Below are 22,279 nucleotides of genomic sequence, written 5' to 3'. Positions count from 1 at the left end.
TAAGGGGAATTTTGGGCAATTCACCAAGATGCTGTACAGTCGAATGTATTTTCCCCACGGAGGAGGCGATTATGACCCTCTAGACAACAAATCATTGTCTCTTCCTGCTGAAGACTTGGACCAGTATACTGCTATCGGCATGCGCATGGGACAGAATGGCGAGGTAGCCCAATTTCATTGGGATGGTTTCTTCTTGCTCGCTTAGCACTTGACCCCCAGCATTCTGGTCTCTTGCCGCGGTCTACACCTTCTGAACTTCATATGGTTCAATTGGCCAAGACCCTTCGACCCAACTTGCTCGCATCAAACCCATTTTTGAGCTCAAAAGCGAAACCGCCCTGCAAGTCCTCAGGCTTATTGCACTGAGGTCTTGTAGGGTGTACCATTTTCTGGGATATTTCGACCAAAGATTCGAAAGGAAGAACAATCAGATAGGAACGTGGCTCTATGAGCCCCAAATTCGAATGATCTGCCGCTCTCACCTCAGGCCCAAAATACAATATATCCACAGGGTATACATGGAGTGACCGATGCTTCGAACTCGGCTTCCAATTTCGAGTGACGAGTTTCACTGTAGATATTGTTCTGTTCCGACTTGTCTCCATATTCTTCGGAATGATGAGGTGACCTTCATTCAAAATAAACCCACATATTTCGGTTAGACAAAACACGAGCTCTTTGTCAACGTCAAAGAGGATCTCATGCCAACATTCGCATCGCACTAGCCTCTCTGAGATCGTAGACGCTTCTCTAACATACGGCTCGGAAGCTTTCAGAGACAACTGAACACAAAAAGCCTGCGGTGCGGAGCTGGTGAAAGGCCCTACGCAGTCAAGCACATCCGAAAGCCGTGCGAGGGAGCATAGACACATGGAAGGGTTGTAAGAATGCAGAAGTAACAAGATAAACGAATACTCTGATATGCCATAGCTTACTCGGAGATGAGCAGCGTCTTCTGCGATTGCAAGAAGAGAGTACACTCGATCGCGTGTGTGTTGACATTTCCGGGATCCAAGGTAGAAGAGCAGGTCAAGAAGCCTCTTTTCAAGTGGTTCAAAACACCTAGCTTCCCTTCGGTAACACAGCCCATGCCCAGCCATTGCACGGAGGTAGATCTCGAAACATCGACCCGCTTTTCTGAAGAATTCATCAAACGCCCTGCTCTCAGGCCTGGAGACGGTCAATTGCAGTGTTGGTAACAGAATTACCAAGGCTTTGAATTCTGATCGGCGAATTTGTGTATCGTTAACCAGAATCGAAAGTTCTTGTGGCTGAAGAATTTCCTGTGTAATCCAGGCCCGTGTCCAGTACTCATTTGACTCAAAACTCAGATAGCTGCGTTGCAGACTTTTGGTTACTTCACGGAACCATATTCGACGGGCATCTTTCTCGGAATGAAGTTGTTCTGCTGCAAGGCGTTTCAAGAAGATAAAGAACTCGACAGCTCCTTGATCGCGTCCCAACCAAGCAATGACATTAGTTGCCCGGGCATAAATGTCACCCATCAGGCTAACTTGATGATTTCTCTCGGTGACGTTGTCTTGATCGATGCAGAATGCGTCAATCCATACGGCTTTCAAGTCGCCGGCATGATTGATGCGAGCCACATTGAGGAAGTCCCAAAGGTTTTTACGGCAGGAGAATCTTTTTTCATTTATGCAAATTATTTGTTGATTCTGCTCAGTGCCCCAGACATACGACAAGCAGGTGTATTCGGCGTCGGTAGTGGTGTGCCATATCTTGCATTGTATAAGACCCGTGCTGGAGAGATCAGGCAGTATCCTCAACAGGCGTATTGAGTTGCGCGTTGTATCCAATTGGGTATGTTTAAAATTATCATTACCAAAATCATGCTGCCTGGTACTTGGTTGTGGATCATGCGACGCCATGAGAGTGGATGTTGAGATTGTAAAGGCGGAATGGAGGTAGTTTGGGTGGGTAGGCAGCAACTTCTGGTCAGGCTGAAGTTTTAGTAAAGGTTTAGCCCACCTTTTGTTGAGAGCCGACAAGTCTCATTGCGTGTATGGCGTTTTAAGCCATTGCTAACCATATACGGAAGATAGGGCTGTGCAACATACAAGTGGTGTGATGAGGCAAGGTCTCAACCATCACCTAGCTGACCTGCTATTGGTGTGCGCATAAGAGAGAATGGCGACTTGGCTGAATGTCATGAAGGTGGAATGTATACGGAGTTCTATAGAACAATGAATTAGTATAGTGACTAGACTAGAAAGCTTTCAATGGCAATCGATATACTACCTAATGATCTGATTTATTGATCAATGGATGTATGGGCTCGAAGCTGTGGCAGGCATACACCTGTTTTCACTTACCTATGTAGGTAAGGAATCTGAAAATTCGAAATGAGAAAGTGTGATCAACCAAGCCTGCTCAAGCTATCGCGGTTGCGCACATTATGGTTTGTCGTGCCGAGCTGTTCGAGGCTGCAAATGCGGGGCGGCTGACTTCAAGGCTCATCCGATGATGCAAGCGCCACAGGGCATCGGGCCCGTGTGTCCCTACCTCTTTGGCTACCCAGGCATCCTCCTCTTCGCAAACGTCGTCTATTTTACCAAGTCATTAGTTTCTTTGTCGCATGTTCTCAATCTCACACATGCTTCATCCGAGACTCTAGAAAACGTATCTACTGGACTTCCCACATTTTTCCAGCACATCGCCTCATTTCAAGATTGTGGCGTCCGCAGCGGCACAGTCCATACAGCCTTGTACCTGATTGAGATAGACAAAGATATCTATTGGTCAGCTCCGTCTCATTCCGGTGAAGAGAACTGCATGACTGCCTCGGGGGCTTCATAAAGTTTGGCGGCGCGAGGCTCTGCAGTTGATGGCAACCAATAGGCCTCCACCAAATGCGCCCATTGTCTCAACCCATGTACGTTCGCGATGCCTTTGCAAAGAGCAGCAAAAGAAAGAACGCGGAATGCAGTCATCGATGCTGTATAATACTTCGCCGCAATCTGACGAGAACTGAATTGCTTCTTGTACACATATTTTGAACACCACTTAACTCTACTCTCCGTAGCTTGCATCATGGCGGACGTTATTTCTATGATAGCAGGTATCGGATCGATACTGAAAGCCTTTGGATCGACTGGGGTATACCTCAGGAGTGTCTCGAACGCGTCGAAAGAGGCGCAACTCATAGCTGATCAATTACATGCGACAGAAGCCATTCTCAAAGCTCTCAAGACTAGTCTCGAAGTCTCACCACCCTCTTCCAGCTCATACGCTGCTTGGGCTGATTCGATGAACCTCGTCCTTGGAAAAGTCCGATCCATCATCGATAACCTAAATACGAAGCTTTCTTCCCAGCGCGGTGTGGTCAGATTGAGCTTCAGAAAAAAGGTAATGTGGCCATTTGACAAGGAAGATTCAGCGGCTTTGCTATAGAATCTGAAAGCATACTGGCATATGATATCAATAGCTCAAACGTCTTTGACTAGGTATGCAATATCGTTGAATATGATCCAGATATGACTGACGATCCGCAGTGGCAATGCGCAAACTGTTCAGAAGTCGGCACGAGAGATCGATGACATGTTGACACAGGTCGGAAATCGACACCCCTCAACGATGGTCCGGTCGAACGCGAAGACGATTACACCTTGGGATTCGGTCTCCCAGATAAGCGTGCAATCATCAGAGACAAAGAGTAGTCTGGTTGAAAAAGCAGTTGGTATATGGTGTCAGCGCGGCAATGCACGGTGTGTACAACAACCAATCTGTTCACTAGTAACATTCGCTGATAATAGAAAACTCAGCGAACGATCAGGGGAGCAGAAACGCCTACAGAAAGCAAAGCCTCCCTTCACAATCTCGGAAAGTTCGTGGACACCGCCGGTATACTTGAACACCTACGAAGCATCCATGTGAGATTGTTCCTTACGTATATCTGCAAAGCTTCACTAACGTATTTGGAGTGAACTTTCCAGTCTTCGGTTTCGTCGACGGGGATCGCAGGCTACTGAGCCTCGAGAACTAGGCCAGGGCTCTCTCACTCTCGCAATCACCCAAGACGGTAGCAGAATTCGTGTATACTATTCTGTTATCTCAACTTCAGTACCATATGAATGTCAGCGTACGTGGAGCTTCGTGAGATAGTGACATTGTATACCACTGACGAAGGGGGATAGTAAACCCACAGAACCCCGGAATGGATATCATAACCAACAACAGTGCCACCTTCCGTTGGCCAGTGTCCGAGAATGGTTATGAATCGACGACAGAAGAGATTCTCACTCTCACATTCTACAACGCTTATGGTGAGCACCACGATTCCAGAGGCAATCATGTCCAACTAACTCGCCAAGGGAAACCTGCGGATGAATGCAAGACCAACTTCTTGTTCATGCTTAATACGCTTTGCAAGGAGGCTAAAAAGGTTCAAGGGATGAGCATGCGTCAGCGTAGAAAAGCAGCAAGTTTACAGGGTTATAGTCGACTGCCAAATTTCTATCAACTCGAACAGACAATAACTCCTACTCCAAGCGTCAACCCGTCGAATCATCGACACTTCTTGACTGACGCCTAGTCTATCGATCCATTGTATCCAAGCGGTACATCTGTGGAAGTATGTTCGACTAGGAAACGTCAGACGTACGGATGAGTTCACAGCTACAGCAACTGAACGAACCCTTTGCTTTTACAGCTGCAGCTGTCACGCCCCTAGATACTTATCCGATCCCGGATTTCTGGAACATGCGCACTAACACGGGTTACGCATTGGATCATGTTGTCGCAATGACATGCCGAAAGAAACATCCATTCAAGTGAAACAATGATCATCCATGCCTGCTCATCTGTGCAACATCATATCCGTTTCACCTGACGTCACTAGGCCGTCAAATTAGTTGCGACATATCAGCAAGGGTGCAGCCGATGCCTTGAGCCAGACGATTGATGAGTGAAGATATTCGGAGGAAATGAAAGTAACAGCGAAGTTGAGGGTATTAGATATCGCATTATCGTTTTTGGGGTAATGTTACAAAGTTCCCATCATTCCGTCCCAACATCATGCCATTAAATCCCAACCATGATTAACCAGTCGATGGTTCATGCAACCATCCAGAGCGTAAGGGTATCTACAAAGCGAACATGGCAAGGGCGGCGGCACCGAGGATACCGACAGCCTGGGTAGCCTGAGCAGCACCACCGGTGAACTCAGACATGGAGGCAGAGGGGGTCATGCTCATGCTGCCGGTGCCGGTAGGGGTGGCGGTCATGGACATGGACTCGGACATGGACATCTCGGATGACATGGAAGAGGCAGCCGATGCGACAGCAGAAGAGGCCTCGGAGAGGACAGAGGATGCCTCGGAGGCCATGGAGGAAGCCATGGAGGTGGCGGCTGAGGCAGCAGCAGATGTAGCGGAGGCTACAGCAGAGCTGGCAGCGGGAGCGCTGGCATCAGGGATGCTGATGGGAGCACCAGCGGCAGAGCAGGTGGACTCAACAGCGGAGATGGCGGCGGCCTGGTCGGAAGGACCGCAGGCACCCTGAACACAGGGCTGGACCTGGGAGAGGAGCTGAGCGCCCTTCTTGCAGTGGCATGCGAAGTCGGTGAGAGAGGAGCAGCCGTCGCTGGTGAGGGGACCGACGAAGCAGTTGAGCTGTGCACTGTTAGTTTACATGACACCCATGAAAAGTTTCTGACAACATACAGCGCAAGACGGGATGTTGTCAAGCTGAGCGGCACCGACGGAGGCCAGAGCGACGATGGTAGCGATGGTGAAGGTCTTCATTTTGACGGAAGTTCTGGTGTTGATACAGTGATCGGTGTAGTGAGAGTTCTTTGGTATGTGTATAACGACAGTGAAGCTTGCAGAAAAACGAAGAGCGAACTGTCGCAAGCTCTTTATATCAACCGCGTCTCGAGGCCTCCCATGTCCCGGTGGGAAACAAGCTAGCACTGTAGCACCCAAGTGGATACCGCAAAGGGCATCTTGTTCGCCCCATTCGAGATCTGCGTGCAGCCCCTGGAGGTATTGCTCAATGTGGTAGAGCTTGATGACGCTACCCCAGACTACCAACTGCTAGCTGCGGCTGATCGAGACTGGACTGACGATGGGAAAGTCTATTGCTTGCCATTGCCACGGAACGAAGCGCGCCGCGTCTCGCCGAACAAGTGGTCTTGATTCATGAAGGTTGAAACAAAGGAGATATTATCCGCGTAGCTCAAGTATAAAGTTTTTTGACGTATTGAATAGAAATTGCAAGGAGTTTGTAGTGCAGATGCCCCATGTAAAAAGCCATTGGTATGTCGATTTGATGTCATTGGTGAGCATTGGCACTGGTGCGACGGCGACTCCAGGCAAGGGACGGGGGAAGAACCTGTTAAGGCGCCAAGACACTAGAAGCTTTTGCTCATTGGGCAACTTGCAGCCAGTGACGGAGCTGGCCGTTCCCATTTAACCGCTTTCGGAGTTGGTGCGAAGCGCAAAAATCCGGGGCAGTCTTGGAAGGTACACATGTCAGAACGCAGAACGAACGAGAACGTATTTGACTGGCTTGAGCAGATGTTTGCCAGCGTGTTCACCCTCGAATATGGGCACTGTGATCAATGGGTGGCGGCAGGCAAAAGGCGACACAAAATCGATAGCTGGCGCTGAATCCGTTGTTACAACCCCGCAAAACTTCGACCCTTCTCGGCCATACATCCGGGACAATCCATGCACGGCTTTCTGGCTAAGCTCCCCCATTTAGTCGCGCAAAGTCGCCAGGAACCTGGCCCACTTGTTGAACGGATGTGCCATCCGAGCACCCATCGCTGCAAAATTCTCGGAGAGTCAAGGTCGGGTGGCGAGACGCTGGCGGCCTTGCTGTGCCTGCATGTGTTTACAGAATCCGTTCTCCGAAGCAGTCGTCTTGTATATCTCCAGGTGTAGTGTGTGTGTGTCTCTCTACGCGTACAGTACTGTCATGCGACCATTACGGCCTTGTTGTTGAAGAGCAAGGGTTTGGCCGTTCCTGCGTCATATTACGCGGAGGCAGCTTCCTCCTCTGGAAGGATCTGGTGGCTCGGTCTGGCTCTGGCTTCAAGTTCCTCGGCAGCATGTGCTTGTATTTGCGCCCATCCACTGCTTTTGCGCAAGCCTGGGGAGTTGGGGCCATGAGCTGCAAAGCGGAGAACCCGGGAGATCTGGGGAAACAAGCATCGTAGTAGCAACGGACGTAAACGGGTCGTGTTGATGCACTCGCGATGTATAGCGTGATCACGGTGATGTTTGTGTAAACATTTTTCGATGAATGCCACGCATGCCGTTAACAGCATCTGACATGTGAGCTCCGCGCCGTGGCTCTGCGATATTGCGGCGCGGAGCCTCGTATCCCCCTGCAGGTCTTGAATTGTGGTGTGTACATGCGAGCGCCGTGCATTGGACCGTTTAACCACCGCAGATATTGGGAGATCCGATGTTGGCACCCATGTGAGATCGCTCAACAGCTCTCTTACGTACAAGGTTACCGGCCATGTAACCTCATCGAGCTCCCAACATTCCAGGCTCTTCCTCTGGTCGAGACGTGTATCGTACGGATCCTGCGCCCCGATTTTTCGGACATCATGGAATGCTACCTTTCGATCCTTGCATTTCCAGAGGTTAGAGTTAGTTGAAGACTAAGCTGTGACTATGAGCAAAGGGTATGGTTGAGAGTGATGCTATTGTGTGATACGCAGACACTGTACGCAACCATTTCCGCAAATTGTCGTTTTTTTAAGTTTGCGCTTCAAAGAATGCAACAGACCTGTGGTTTGATGCGTTCACCAGCAGAGGCTTTTGCGACGGTGGATCCGCACAAGACATGTATGTCCATCCTATTTCGTGGATTGGATTATGGTCTCATTGCCAATTCGCGCAGTAACTGACACTGGGCGTTTTGGCATGAATGTAACCAATTTGAACGCCATCTTTCGAGGAAGAACCAAATATACATGTATTCCGGATTTGAGAGTCTCAGGCGGGATAAAGCTGGACCATGCAACAAGCAGCGAAGTAGATCGATGGTGGCCGCAAGACTAGAGGATATGTAAGCAATTCCATGAAGTGAAGATTGCAAGAAGATCACGTCGCGTTATATAAAAAATTCAGGGATGATGTGAAGATAGCAAGATATGTCGTGCTCAAGTCGACTGCGAGGCTGAGCAGCCTTGGAAGATAGCAGCCTGGAGATCAGATAAGATATTCCTCGGTGTTAGCTCGGCTGGGTGAGGCAGGCGCGCTAGTGAAACTTCCATCGTCAATGTTCGCGATGGAGAGTCGACGACCAGCTGTTGGCCTCTGGTATCACCCAACACATCAAAACGTAAGTTTCTCTTATGAACGTCACTGCAGTCGCGAACCACCATAGCTTACGTTAGCCCAGTAAACCTCCCACCTCCACGTCACGTCGTCATCATGGCCGAGACCGCAGCTTCGCGACCCCAAAGCACGGCGGAGCAGCTTGTTAGAACCTCTTCGAAGCGCACACGAGAGATATTTGCCGCCGACTTTGCGTCTCCCGCCGCACTAGACCACGCCTCTAATGGCAGTTTTTCGATCCACCCGACAACACCAGCACCCTTAGCCGCGGCAGACCAGGCCAGCGTCGCATCGCGCATTCGCAACGAATATGAGCATGTACGCGAGCTCCCACCTGCACTGGCCGCGAAAATGGCCAGCGCAGCATCCACGGCGGCCGAACGACGCAAAAAGATCAAGGCGCAGAATGCCGAAGAGAAGGCATCAGATCCTAAGATGCAGAGGATGATAGATGGTGTCGCAGAGAAGGCGGACAAAGCACGCGACGCGCAGTCGATGCAGCTAGCAGTGAGGGCCGGAGGAAAGGGCGCCGCGCCAAATGCCCAAGGACCTACGCCAAATAGAGACCAGACGTCTAGCGCGCTGGTGAGGAAGGACGTGGTTCGTCAAGCGAAGCCTGACTGGCATGCGCCCTGGAAGGTCAAGACGGTCATTAGCGGACATATGGGATGGGTAAGTAACACAATAAGATCGTGCGCAACAGCGGCAGCAACTGACTTTGTATAGGTGCGATCAGTGGCAATGGAGCCTGGAAACCAATGGTTCGCTACGGGTGCCGCAGATAGGACGATCAAACTTTGGGATCTGGCCACTGGTCAACTGAAGATTACATTGACAGGACACATTTCGGCAGTTAGAGGGCTCGCAGTGAGCCCAAGACACCCATACCTTTTCTCTTGCGGAGAAGACAAGATGGTCAAGTGCTGGGATCTCGAGACCAACAAGGTCATCAGACATTACCACGGCCACTTGAGCGGAGTCTACTCGCTTTCGCTCCATCCGACCGTAGATGTGCTCTGCACAGGAGGACGAGACGGTGTAGTCCGCGTTTGGGACATGCGATCGCGCAGCAACATCCATGTCCTCGGAGGCCACAAGGGAACCATTTCCTCAATCCAATGCCAAGAAGCCGAACCTCAGGTTATTTCCGGAAGCATGGACAGCACAATACGACTCTGGGATCTTGTCGCGGGAAAGACGCGTACGGTACTTACCCACCACAAAAAGTCTGTTCGGTCTCTTGCCACACATCCAACAGAATTCACATTCGCCTCTGGATCTGCGCAATCGGCGAAGCAATGGCTGTGTCCAGAAGGCAACTTTATGCAGAACTTCTCGCCTGTCAACAGCATCATCAACACGCTCTCTGTCAACGAGGACAACATCATGTTCGCTGGTAGCGACAATGGCGAGGCCTCATTCTACGACTGGAAGACAGGTCACCGCTTCCAGCACACAGAAAGCATCGCGCAACCGGGTTCTCTTGAAGCGGAAGCAGGCGTCATGTGTTCGACGTTTGACAAGACTGGTCTGCGTCTCATCACTGGAGAGTCGGACAAGTCAATCAAGATTTGGAAGCAGGACGAGAACGCGACTGAAGAGACACATCCACTCGACTGGAAGCCGACACTCGGAAGGCGGAAGTTCTAGATTGCCTTGAAGAGACGAAGCAGCCTGTGCATAGTGTTCGGAGTTGGATTGGCGTCAAGAATGTAACATTATTGGGATCATGGCATTGTTTGCATAGGAGGTTATACCAAGCACGGAGAGCGCAATCATTTCCTCGGTCATCGATAGCGCATATAAAGACTCAGCATGATACAGATAGTTCAACAAGTAACTTTCACCTCAGGCTTGTCCAGGCCAATATGAAGCTGTGCAATAGCAAGTGTGCCCAGCCTGATGCATGTGAATACGGAATACGCGGGATACGTCAGTGGTCTAAGCTTGAAAGTGGGTTGTCCAAAGAACACCAAGCCTCCCGCACTCCCAACCATCCCGCTCAAGATGCAGAAACGGGCGGCACCCGCACGATTATGGCCCCCGTGAAGCGCAGAGATCTGGTCTTCGCCGCTATCGCCATCTTCATCGCCTGGGGGTACCTGACTCATTGGCAGCCGAAGCTACACTACCTACCCTACGCCTTTATCGCCGGAGTGCTCGCGACGCTTGCGCTGCTAGCATGGCTCACCTTTACGATTGCCTGGGACAGAGACGTGCGAAGCGGCGGGAAGGTCGACTACGGGCCGCGCCATGTCGCCTTCGTTGCGCCAGACAGGTGGAAGGCTGAGAGGGAGGCCATGAACCTGAGGAACACGTACATGATGGAGCCACTATACCCCGCGTCCTTCATGATATCGGACAGCATTGACGTGCTGATTGGGCTGATACTGCGCGACTTTGTGAAGAGCTGGTATGGCAGTATAAGCAAAAGCCCAACATTCGTCAACGAGGTGGACCGGGCAATACGGGCTTCAATGGGCGAAGTGCGAGAACGCATACTGGCAGTGGATATGGTGGAGACAGTTGTATCGCGCATGATACCTCTTATCACGGACCACTTGCGAGCATCGTACGAGGCAGAACGCATAGTTCGTGGACGCAAGCTGTCACGGGATATCACGGATTCTGAGGAGCTTGACCTGGCCATTGCAGCCAAATACAAGGAGGGTCGATTGCATCCGGCGGCTTCGCTGGCATATTCGAATACCAAGCCTATACAGCAGCAACATCTACGAAGCATCGTCGCGCGATTACTGCCCACGATCATACCTGCGAACATGTCCACCAGTCCTGCCGTCAATGTACTGATCAAAGAGCTTGTAGCCTGCGCAGTCTTATTTCCTGTGATGCAGATGCTTGCTGACCCAGACATGTGGAATCAGCTTATGGAGGGCTATGTAAGAGTCTACCCGCTCGTAGTAGGACGTAGCTAACATGGTAGGGAAAATCTTTGATCCAAGAAAGGAAGACTGTTCGCAAGATTCGAGCTGCCCTCGACGAGCACGCTCCGCCGTCACCGAAAAACCTCAAGAATGTTCAATTCCCGAAGCTTGCGCCCGGTGATAATGAGCGACGATTCGAACGTTTCATACGAGCCATCCGGCAAACCAATACCCTTGCAGATGCCAGACGATTTCGTAGCGAGGTGTCAAGCCAACTACGGAAGGACTCAATGGTAGAGGGTCAAGACCCTGTGTACCTCCGGCGCCTAGAAACAGCGCGGCAAATCCTGGATACAAAGGTCGCCAACCTCAGCGCTGGTGGCTCGGTTCGGGCAAAAGTTGCCGAACAGGAGAAGCCCAAGCACAAACGTACCTCGTCCAAGTTCGCAAACGCGTCTCTGCGCGAAGTGCTGTACGATGCCTCGGGCCTGTCTTGCTTTATGGAGTTCATGGATCAGGCAGACCTGATGAGGCTGGTACAATTCTGGATTGTGGTGGATGGCTTCCGCAATCCACTGGAAGTAGAGACTGAAGAAGCGCCAGACTATATAGGCGCGCTTCCTGCCTGGACAGAGTCTGATCGTGCAGATCTTGCGCAGATTCACGATGGTTACCTGTCAAAACCGGAGCTGAAGATACTACCTGAGGCACGGCAGGCGGTTTCAGAGTTTCTCAAAGCTGGACGAAAGGCAACACCGCAGCAATATCATAATGCGAGGCGTTCGTTATTGCGTGCGCAGACGGCAGCATACGACCAGTTACAGGAACCCTATTTTCGGAGGTTCAAAAAATCTAATCTGTACTACAAGTGGCTAGCCATGGACGAGGCAGCAAACGCTCAGAATAGCACCGTTAATACCAGGACTGTAGCGCAAACCCTTGACAACTCGTCCACGGCGGCGCCTGCTATGGTCCGGACCCAGTCACGGCAGAAGAGTGCGTTGCAGATCCCGCATGGAGACCTGCGTCGAGCCGTTGCATCATCGTCAGATCTGAAGAGCCAAGGAAATGTCAAGAACGTCGAACCGCCCGCACGACGCTCTCTAGATGTACAGACGCCATCATCTGCACGCACGCCTCTGTTTGACGACGACTACGACTCCGACCCTCTTGCACACTCGACCGCAAGCCTCAACTCCGACTTTGGCCATGGCCGCACCAATGGTAACAACACGCAGGTGGTCGACGCCATGCAAGCTGCTATTATTGACATCATGGATGAGCCTGAAGGGTCTATCTTCTACGAGCCAAGTCTAAAATCGCCAATAGACAATGTCTCAATGCATGGATCCGCTGATATACAACGAGTGTCGTCCCCGCGTCCTCAAGGACAATCACATCAAAGCAAGGAAGACCTCAAGCCAAGTATAGCATCACTGGGTCTAGTTGGAGAGCCCAGAACACGTGGAGTCTTTGATGATGATATTTTTGGCGATGAGGAAAGATTTCTGGAAGATGAGATCGATGACCCCTTACCAAGAAGCAAAGCCGATGAGGAAGAGATACATGAGGCAGCACCTGGAGATCTGGGTCTTGCTGAAGCTATCGATGCACTTACTGCAGATATCGAGCGTCTTGTATCGCAAGAGTCTATCGTTGACTCTCTTACATCGAAGGCGGAGTTGACAAATAACGCTGCCGAACTGAGGATCTTACGAAAATCGAAAGCCAGTCTCCAGCGAGAGATACAGAGGAAGGAGCTACAACGTCAGCAGTACATTGTCCAGGAGAGCGATAACAGCTTGTATGGACGAGCCACTGTATTCATTCAATCTATCATGGTCGGTACCGAGGAAGATGGTAAGGAGTACGCTATGTATGTCATCGAAGTCCGACGACGTGCTGGTGATCAGATGCCTGCCGCTACTTGGGTCGTCTCACGGCGGTATAGCGAGTTCCACGAACTGAACAAAAGGCTTCGAGTAAAATTTCCCCAAGTTCGAAATCTAGAGTTCCCGCGACGGCAGATGATGCTTAAGCTTCAAAAAGATTTCCTACACAAGAGACGGCTTGGTCTTGAGAAGTACCTGAGGGAGCTTCTACTCATCCCAGCTGTGTGCCGCAGTCGTGAACTACGCGCCTTCCTTTCTCAGGCGGCGATCAGTCCTGCCGATGCGTTAAGAAACCAGAATCCTAACTCCAACGACTTTGTGACTCGCATCTACAACTCGGTCGCAGATGGCATGGAAGAATTCCTGGGCAACATACCTGTACTCGATCAACTATCTGTCGCAGGTCAAAACCTCATATCAGCCGCTACCACCCAGCTCGCGAATACAAACGGCTCAACAGCCCAACCTGGCAACCTCTCTTCGTCCGGTGTTCTCGTCGCCGGCGAACCCAATAACGACGCAGAGGCAGAGGCTGAGCTCCTCGCCTTCGAAAACAAAGAGCTCGAGCCTTTCGTAAAACCAATCTGCGACATTTTCCTTGAGACCTTTGAGCTAAACCGCGAGAACAACTGGCTTCGAGGTCGTGCCGTCGTTGTAGTCCTCCACCAACTTCTTGGTGGCACCATCGAACGCAAAGTCCGCGAATCTTTTGACAACCTGCTGTCTGAAAACAACATCGTCAAGTACATTGATACGTTGAAGGATAGCATGTGGCCCAACGGCAGGATGAAGGCAGGCGTTGAGAGGACTGGCAAGGACAAAGAGGGGAGTAGGAAAGCGGCGAGCGAGGTCCTCAGTACACTTGTGCCTGAGTTGGCGAGTAGTGTGGTGGGGAGGCAGAATGCGCAGTTAGCGGCGAAGAAGATTGAGGGGACTATTAATAATACGAGACTGAAGTAAGTTTACAAGTGAGTTCAGGGTATTGAGTAGAGCTAACAAGATACAGTACGCATATTGCTTTCACACTGCTAGACGAGATGATTCAGGTTTTGTTTCCGGATGTCAGCACGAAGTAATGTTCAGGGATATGCATAAGGTAGTGTTGCATAGCTGGCGTTCTGCGTAGGCGTCACAGTGGGGTATTACTGTGAAGTCTTGGATCTATCCGTATCATGTTTATGTTTTGTCTCAAATCCACATCTCTATTTTCATGCTAGTTCTCATCCTCTACTGGAAAGTACGACCACTCGCTCTGTCTCCTTCTTGCTTTCGTTACGTCATAGTGGCGGCCTCCCAGAATAGGGATACCTCAGGCATGAAGATAGGCACAAAGGCAGATAAGATGTTGCCCAAAGCAGTTCTGTTTATCATGCGTAGAGCTTCTGCCTAGATATGTTGCGAGGCTGAAGAGCTGGAATCCTGGAATCGATACATGTACGCGCTGGCGAGGCTGAAAAGCTGGAACACCAGAATTGGGTGGTGTACGCGCCCGCATGCATACGCCGTATGCACGCATTTTTGTCCGCCATTGACTGGTGCCCGCTATTCCACCGCAGATAAAAGGAATTCGATACCTCACCTTCACCTCTCATCACAGCACGAAAGGCTTTCCGGCTAGCGTCAACACAAACGCTGAAGAGTCGCTCCTTCCCAGCAAGAGTCGCCAACAACACAATCTTTGCAGCAACACATTGTTTCGCAACATACACTCGAACTTCCGCTTGAAAAGATTCAATATGTCTGGACGTGGCGGCGGACGCGGTTCACGTGGCGGACGAGGCGAACGAGGCTGGCGAGGAGGTAGAGGTCCTGGTCGCGGTCGCGGTCGCGGTCGTGGCGGCAACTCGTTCAGCGGTCACAATGGCCACCCACAGCATGAGTCAAAGCCTATGAGAGCCAAAGAGACAGACGAGCAGAAAGAGGCCAGAAAGTCATACAGCTCCTGGAAGCGCCATCTTGGTGAGGCGGAGACTGATCCGACAACTATGCGGCGCCTTTGGTAAGTGCTTCATTTTACGAATCGCACATGAGACACGCACTGACTTGCTACACCAAAACCTTAGGGAAGGTGCATTGGGCATACTCGAAAACGGAGACAGAGACTGGCGCCAACAGTTCCCGCAAGATCTCGATGATTCGGATGACGAGAGCGGTCATCGCCACATTCTCGCCATTCTACGCACGACGGTTGCTGGCTCAGACTACGGTACCTTCCTTGGCAATGCTCGTAATTTCCTCCTCACGATTACGCACTCATCGCTCCTACGTTGTCTTGCGGTCGACACACATGTCGGATCGATCTATAACCTCTTCGGCGGGGTCGCTGGACGTACGGCAGTTCAATATCTGCAGCGGGTCTCCAATGCTCTCTCAGCAGCTCGAACAACTAGATCCTCTACATTCTCTACTGAGGACCATCAAACAACACTCCTGGCGATGGCGATGGCGCTACTTGAGCTGTTGAACCGGGAGCGAAGAGCAAGATTCAATGACGATGTCATACCGCTGGTGGACTCAATCCAGGCTGCAAACGATGCTTACAAGGACTCCCCCGATACTTCGGCAAGAACCACCAATCGTCTCAACGACATTCGAGCCCTGGTAGCACGTGCGCAAGGAATGCTTGCTGACGGTGTAGGCGACGATGACACTGGCGATCACGACGATGCTAGAGACCAGAAGTCTTTCTATCCAAGAGACTTGGTAGTTCCTTCAGGCCGCTTCGACAACGACAAAAAGGACATCGGTGACCTAATACTCTTTCCGACTCGTGATGAGATTATGACCGATGAGAAAGAATTCCTGCCATATACGGATCCAGATCAGCCCCATTTCCTGGAAGACCCTGTACAACGCCACATCGACACTTATTTTCGGCTCATGCGCCACGACATCTTCGGAGAACTGAAGGGTTCTTTGGCTGGTATCATGCATGCGGTATCTCAAGATCCCAATGCGCTGTCCTATGCCAATCTTGGAGACATGCGCGCCAACCAGTACGCCAACGCTCGTGTCTCCTATGTCACACTCGACAAGCGAAAGGGCCTACAGGCTCAGATGGAATTCTTACAGCCTGCAACCGTTCGAAAGAAAAATGCTGATCAGAAGGTGAAGTGGTGGGAGGAGTCCCGGCGATTCGATAACGGGTCGCTCCTCTCATTCATCTGGATCCAAGAAAACGTTGTTCAACACATCTTCCTCACTGTCTCAGACAAGACCACAGATCCCAAGAAGGAGTATAGTCTCACACACAACCACCAGATGGCTTACGTCATGACGAGTTTGGTGACTGAAGACCGAGCAACAGTCAAGATGCTCATGCGCGCAAACATTGGAGTGACCCGCGGCCTCTTGCTGGAGTTTCCTAAGGTCATGCCAGCGACATTTGCACCCACTTTAGAGAGTCTACAGGCTATGCATCGGCTGAACCGTCTGCCCTTCCGGCAATGGATTGTTCCAGACAAACACAGTGGTACCCCAGGGGCACGTGGAGTTCAGAAGATTCCTCCACCCCTCTACGCGCGCACTTCTGGCTTCCGGTTCCCAGCCACAACGCTCATGAAGGACAAGAATGGCGAGCCATTTTCGATCGAACCGACGTCATCATGCGACGACGAGGCGCTCCTTGACAAGCTTGAGAACAAGACACAGCTTGATCGCGGACAGTGTCGCGCATTAGTTGCTGCGTTGACCCGCGAATTTGCGTTCATTCAAGGACCTCCAGGTACTGGAAAGAGCTATTTGGGTCTCCAGATCATGAGAATACTGCTGGATATCAAGAAGAAGAAGAAGGACCTTGGGCCCATACTTATCGTATGCTATACGAACCATGCCTTGGACCAGTTTCTGGAACATCTACTAGACATCGGCGTGAAAAAGCTCATTCGTATCGGAGGCATGAGTAAGTCGAAAAAGCTCTTCAACCACAACCTTCGTACCATCGGCGACCAGGAGACCAAAACCAAATCCGAGAAGTACATGGCGGCTGTGAGGTACAGGAACCTGGACGAGAATGAGAGTGAGGCTGTAAAGACCTTTTCTGGTCTTCACGGCTTGTCAAAGCGTGCGCAGTGGCAAAATCTCAAAGCCCATATCCACGAGGAATACCCAAGAATCTACAACCAGTTCCGTCGTGTTGATGATCAAGGCTTCCAGACGGCTGGCCGTCATCCATTCGACGTATGGATTGCAGGTAGTGAAACACACCATCGTCCAGTACTATCCCCGGAGATCTTACGACAAGTCGTACAGAGGGCTACTGAAAATGTGTTCTCCCTGTCAGTTCACGAGAGGAGCGCACTGATCGCTCATTGGGTTTCTGAGGCTCAAAACAATAAGACAAGTGAGCTTTTTGAGATTGTAAACAACGCTACCAAGACTCAACGCGAACTGAGCAACATCCACGAAGAGCGCAATCGTCGACTGCTAGAGAATTCAGATGTCATCGGTGTCACGACCTCTGGGTTGGCAAAACGTATCTCATTGCTCCAGCAGGTGAAGTGTAAGGTTATCATCTGCGAGGAAGCGGGAGAGGTCATGGAAAGCCACATGATTTCTGCGCTACTTCCTGATGTTGAGCATTTGATCCAGATTGGTGATCACGAGCAACTCCGGCCTTCAGTCAGCAATTTCCGCGACTTGTCGCTCGAAAGCGATCGAGGAAAGCTCCATGCGCTTGACAGGAGTCAGTTCGAACGCCTCTCAATTGGTGAGCCTGAGCGGCCTCTTATGCCCGTTGCTCAGCTGAACGTACAACGTCGTATGCGCCCGCAGATATCCTCGCTGATTCGCAAGACCATATACGATAGACTGAAGGATCATGTATCTACCACAGAGCTGCCTGACGTTGTCGGATTGCGCCACAACGTCTTCTGGCTTGATCACACCAACCTCGAGAACGAGAAGGATAGCGAAATACACAACACCAAATCCAAATCCAATTTGTGGGAAGTCAAGATGGTGCATGCACTAGTCCGGCATGTCGTTCGACAAGGTGTTTACAAGTCAGATGATATCGCGGTATTAACACCATATACTGGCCAGCTTCAGAAACTCCGAGCTGCTATGCGCAGCGATTTTGAGATTTGTCTCAGCGATCGCGACAAAGAAGCGCTCGAGAGGGATGGTTTTGCAGTGGACAGCGACAGCAGTCCGGACGTTGCGACAACCGATCATGAGAGCCATCAAGGCAAGCCGTTGGAAAAGAAGCAGCTCTCGGAGCTATTAAGAATCGCTACGGTTGACAACTTCCAAGGTGAAGAGGCCAAAATTATCATCGTCTCGCTTGTTCGAAGCAACGAGAGGCAAAATGTCGGATTTCTCAAGACAACAAACCGTATCAATGTCTTGTTGAGTCGCGCTCAGCATGGCATGTATCTCATTGGTAACGCAGACACATACTCTAGCGTCGAGATGTGGCAGAAGGTCATTGGCATGCTACGTGCGACCGACTCAGTTGGTAAGGCCCTGGCTCTGTCCTGCCCTCGGCATCCCGATACGGACGCTGAAGTACAGCAACCTGAGGACTTCCATAGGCTAAGTCCTGAAGGGGGTTGCAGAGAAGCATGCGCCGATCGTCTCGAGTGTGGTCATCAATGCGGGGCCCGATGCCATTCGGAAGCGATGCATGCAGTCTTCCTGTGCGAGCAGCCATGCCAGCGCCGACATCAGCCTTGTGGTCACGCATGCCAGAAAGCCACGTGCGGAGAGCCTTGTGGAAAATGCATGATCCTACTCGATAACGTACAACTTCCATGCGGTCATGTCAAGCATGGTGTCGCCTGTCATCGTACCCGAAACATGTCCAGCATACCATGCGACGTCAAGGTCTCAAAGCCCGTACCTGGCTGTGGACATGATGTAATCGTGAAATGCTCAAAAGATGTTTCGGGAAAAGATTTCAAGTGCCCTACTCCATGCAGTGCGCCTCTGTCTTGCGGCCATCCATGCCCTGGAACTTGCGGTCAGTGCAACACTAAAGATATGTATAACCAACCGGTTGTCAAGCACGCAGCTTGCACGAAGACATGCGGGAGAAAACATGGAACTTGCAACCACGATTGCAATCGCCTATGCCACGATGGTACAGATTGCGGTCTGTGTCAAGCGCCATGTGAAGTGAGTGACATCTATTTATCTATCTATCCTCAAATTGTATTCTGACTCCATCTAGGTACGTTGCAAGCACACTAGATGCCCGCAGAGGTGTCATGAGCCTTGTGCGCCGTGCATTGAGCCATGTGTTTGGTCATGCGAGCACCAAGGCGACTGCAAGATGCCCTGTTCGGCTCCGTGCAGTCGCTTGCCCTGCGACGAACGTTGTACGAAGCTCCTTCTATGCGGTCACCAATGTCCGAGCATCTGCGGTGAAGTATGCCCTGAGGACTACTGTCAAGAGTGTGGCATGAAACCTGAAGAGCAGCCAGACATGATCATGATGTTGCCGTATGCTGACATTGACTTGAATGACTCGCCTATAGTCGTTCTCAGTTGCGGGCATTTCTTCACGATTGAAACACTGGATGGACTTGTCGGTCTCAAAGACGTGTACAGTCTCGACGCATCCACGGGCCTTTTTACCGGGCTGATTGAGAATGCTGAGCTTTCCGCATCAATTCCACAATGTCCGAACTGTCGAGAGCCTATCAAACAATATGTTACTCAGCGCTATAATCGACTCATTAACCGGGCTGTCATCGACGAGATGTCTAAACGGTTCATCGTAAACGGTCAACAGGAACTGCAGCAACTACAAGGCCAGCTTGAAGAAGTTCGAAAAGAGCTTGAGGCATCGCAAAAGGGTGTTGTCCCGGCTGAAATCGTCAAGCTACGTGGCGAGGCGGCTCACGAGTTCACCATGCAATCCATCAACGACGAGATCAGGAACCGCTCTGGGGACACTACCAAGCTATTGAATGCAGTCAAAGCATTCCAACGCCGGATGGACATTCGACATCAGCCGACCTACAAGCTGCACCAAGCAACTCTTCATAGTATATCGCGAGACGATTCATTGAACGCCGATTTTGCAAAGTTGACGATTGATTCTTCGGAAACGTCCAACAAGCGCGATCGCGACCAACGTATTACTCTTGGGGGTAGACTGCTCGAGATCAAGGTTCGTTGCTTGGTGCTCGAAGACAACTTTGAGATCATGCGTGTCGTAGTCCGGAAAAATCTCCTGAGTAAATTGCCCCTTAGTTTTTCCGGGGGTTTGCCGCTCGTCAAGACGCATCAGTTTATGAAAGACACTGAAAAGCTTATCGGTGATTGTATCCATGAGAGTCTGCCCAAACTCGCAGTTGAGGCTATACTACACTACGCCCAGATCGCTCAGTCCTTCGGTAGTGCTCAGTCTGGTCAAGACAACGACCGCGCGAAAGCTATCGACTACCGCAAACTCGCCAGGGTTCTCTTGATGACGGCTGATAAGCTCTGTGGGCATCCTTTCGGTGGTAGAGATAATTTCCGCCAGGCCATTACTGCTGCATCAGAGATGCTGAGCAAAGAGTTTTATGAGGCGGTATCGAAGGAGGAGCTGGAGTCTATCAAACAGGCTATGGTCAGCGGGCGCGGCGGCATCGCAACTCACTCTGGACACTGGTACAAATGTGTCAACGGACATCCGGTAAGTTACTGCTCTTCACTCTCACAAAGTATATTCTAACGCAATGCAGTTCGCGATCGGAGAGTGCGGCATGCCTATGGAGGTGGCGCGTTGTCCCGAGTGTGGCGAGCGTGTCGGTGGTCAGAGCCATACCGCTGTCGCGGGAGTGTCGCGGGCAATGGAGATGGAGATTTGAGATGGAACCATTTGGCGCTTTTGTGAATCACGTCAGCCTCAATCGTGAGGCTTACTGTGTAGATGGATGCTGTAGATCTCAATCACGCTTGCCCAAGCTCTTTTGGCAATGTCATCTGATGCGATGTAGTTACCTCGAATGAACCAGCTTGCTGTGGACTCTACTCTCGTCTCGCAGTTCTCTCGTGGATGGCTGTATTGTCGTCGCAGCACATGTCAGGTTCGCCAGAAGGTTTTTGGATAAGCAACAATAGTACGTAATAATGTGAGATAGCGAGGCCCGCTCCTTTATCACCCACACCGCCGACATGTCTTCTCGTCTTCTTCCTGGCCATTTGCCGTTGTTCGACGGTGTAATCACCCAAAAGAACACGCGCCGTTATAAACGAGATTTCGCATGCTGATCAACGCGATGGCCAAGTTCGCGATGTCTTGATGGAGCAAGAGCAGAAGGCACTTGGTATTCTTCTATCTGGGCAACACTGCCGAGTTGCCGGGGTAATTGCGATGTGCAGTGTCGCTTGTTGGTTTTCAGTTCGCCAATCATCTACCATGGAATATCGCGAGGGAGCTATTGACTTTGTGGAGCATCATCTCTACCCACTGGATCTGGGGCCACAGTACGATAGAAGGCACTCACGCGTTGTAGCATCGCGAGCGCACTTATGACGCAGCTCAAGCTACTCAAGTGACAAAACGAGGCTGCAAAGTATAACATATGCAGCTCATCTGTCCCTGCATCATTCGGGTTGAGGCCATGTGGGCTGCCCTGGAGACGGCTCGCAGAACCCCCTGTCTTGTTTAAAAAGTGGAAATTTGACCCTGCCGCTAGCGACATGGCTCATAGTCCTCATTGGCCTGCTAAAGGAGCTTCTCCGCGCTTCAAGGAGATGAGGCCCATGGCTCTGAGCGCCGCTATCCGCTATCGCATTGCGGTGAGGATATCGCGCATCACGATGGCCGACTATGTTGAGTGTTTGAAGTTGTGGAGTGGTGACAAACGGGCAGAAGAACGAACAATCAAACGTCGCGCATCTAAACGCCCATCCAACCAGAAACATTACAGCATAAAGGAGCAAACCCGATCGACGAATCACTTTCGCTTGCGCGCCAATTCCAATTCCAATGGCTATTTGTTCGCCCGCAGCCTTGTCACAAGATTGGTGTTGTAATCTTATTTTTCCACCTTCCGTTAGCCGCCATGCCCCCCTCAAAGGGCCTGAGGCGAGCAAACCATCGTGAGTTCCTGAGTCGGGCCCCAGTTTCAAATACTGCCGGGGATCCTCCCTTCTCATCTCTTCTCGCCGCATCGCTCTCCAAACCTCTACGCTCATTACTTTTTTGCGACCCTGCGTTTGCTGTTGCTGCCCGTCATCGTCAGCTTTC

The 22,279-nt window shown here is 51.0% G+C and overlaps 5 protein-coding genes across 5 annotated transcripts; 2 read left to right on the top strand and 3 right to left on the bottom strand.

Moving 5' to 3' along the window:
- Positions 1–266: 266 nt before the first annotated feature.
- GT037_005021 (uncharacterized protein) lies at positions 267–1,889 on the bottom strand (the record flags this gene model as incomplete). The annotated part of the gene is made up of 1 exon (XM_038930068.1): positions 267–1,889. The coding sequence occupies one exon, from the start codon at positions 1,887–1,889 to the stop codon at positions 267–269; it is 1,623 nt and encodes a 540-aa protein (XP_038787018.1).
- Positions 1,890–3,051: 1,162 nt separating this feature from the next.
- On the top strand, positions 3,052–4,552 carry GT037_005020 (uncharacterized protein; the record flags this gene model as incomplete). The annotated part of the gene is made up of 5 exons (XM_038930067.1): positions 3,052–3,366; positions 3,412–3,464; positions 3,513–3,890; positions 3,942–4,099; positions 4,155–4,552. The coding sequence occupies 5 exons, from the start codon at positions 3,052–3,054 to the stop codon at positions 4,550–4,552; spliced, it is 1,302 nt and encodes a 433-aa protein (XP_038787017.1).
- Positions 4,553–5,102: 550 nt separating this feature from the next.
- On the bottom strand, positions 5,103–5,762 carry GT037_005019 (uncharacterized protein; the record flags this gene model as incomplete). The annotated part of the gene is made up of 2 exons (XM_038930066.1): positions 5,103–5,630; positions 5,682–5,762. 2 exons carry the CDS (start codon positions 5,760–5,762, stop codon positions 5,103–5,105), a joined length of 609 nt encoding a protein of 202 aa, XP_038787016.1.
- A 2,649-nt stretch (positions 5,763–8,411) lies between these two features.
- Positions 8,412–20,894, top strand: GT037_005018 (nf-x1 finger and helicase domain protein; the record flags this gene model as incomplete). The annotated part of the gene is made up of 9 exons (XM_038930065.1): positions 8,412–8,987; positions 9,042–9,874; positions 10,270–11,215; positions 11,260–14,048; positions 14,099–14,164; positions 14,690–15,091; positions 15,156–19,209; positions 19,265–20,719; positions 20,769–20,894. 9 exons carry the CDS (start codon positions 8,412–8,414, stop codon positions 20,892–20,894), a joined length of 11,247 nt encoding a protein of 3,748 aa, XP_038787015.1.
- A 38-nt stretch (positions 20,895–20,932) lies between these two features.
- On the bottom strand, positions 20,933–21,203 carry GT037_005017 (uncharacterized protein; the record flags this gene model as incomplete). Its single annotated transcript, XM_038930064.1, has 2 exons — positions 20,933–20,963; positions 21,028–21,203. The coding sequence occupies 2 exons, from the start codon at positions 21,201–21,203 to the stop codon at positions 20,933–20,935; spliced, it is 207 nt and encodes a 68-aa protein (XP_038787014.1).
- Positions 21,204–22,279: the final 1,076 nt, after the last annotated feature.

This window comes from Alternaria burnsii, assembly GCF_013036055.1.
Source record: "Alternaria burnsii strain CBS107.38 chromosome Unknown 740, whole genome shotgun sequence".
In the NCBI taxonomy this organism is placed as follows: Eukaryota; Fungi; Ascomycota; class Dothideomycetes; order Pleosporales; family Pleosporaceae; genus Alternaria; species Alternaria burnsii.
This window is presented reverse-complemented; position numbering and strand designations above follow the sequence as displayed.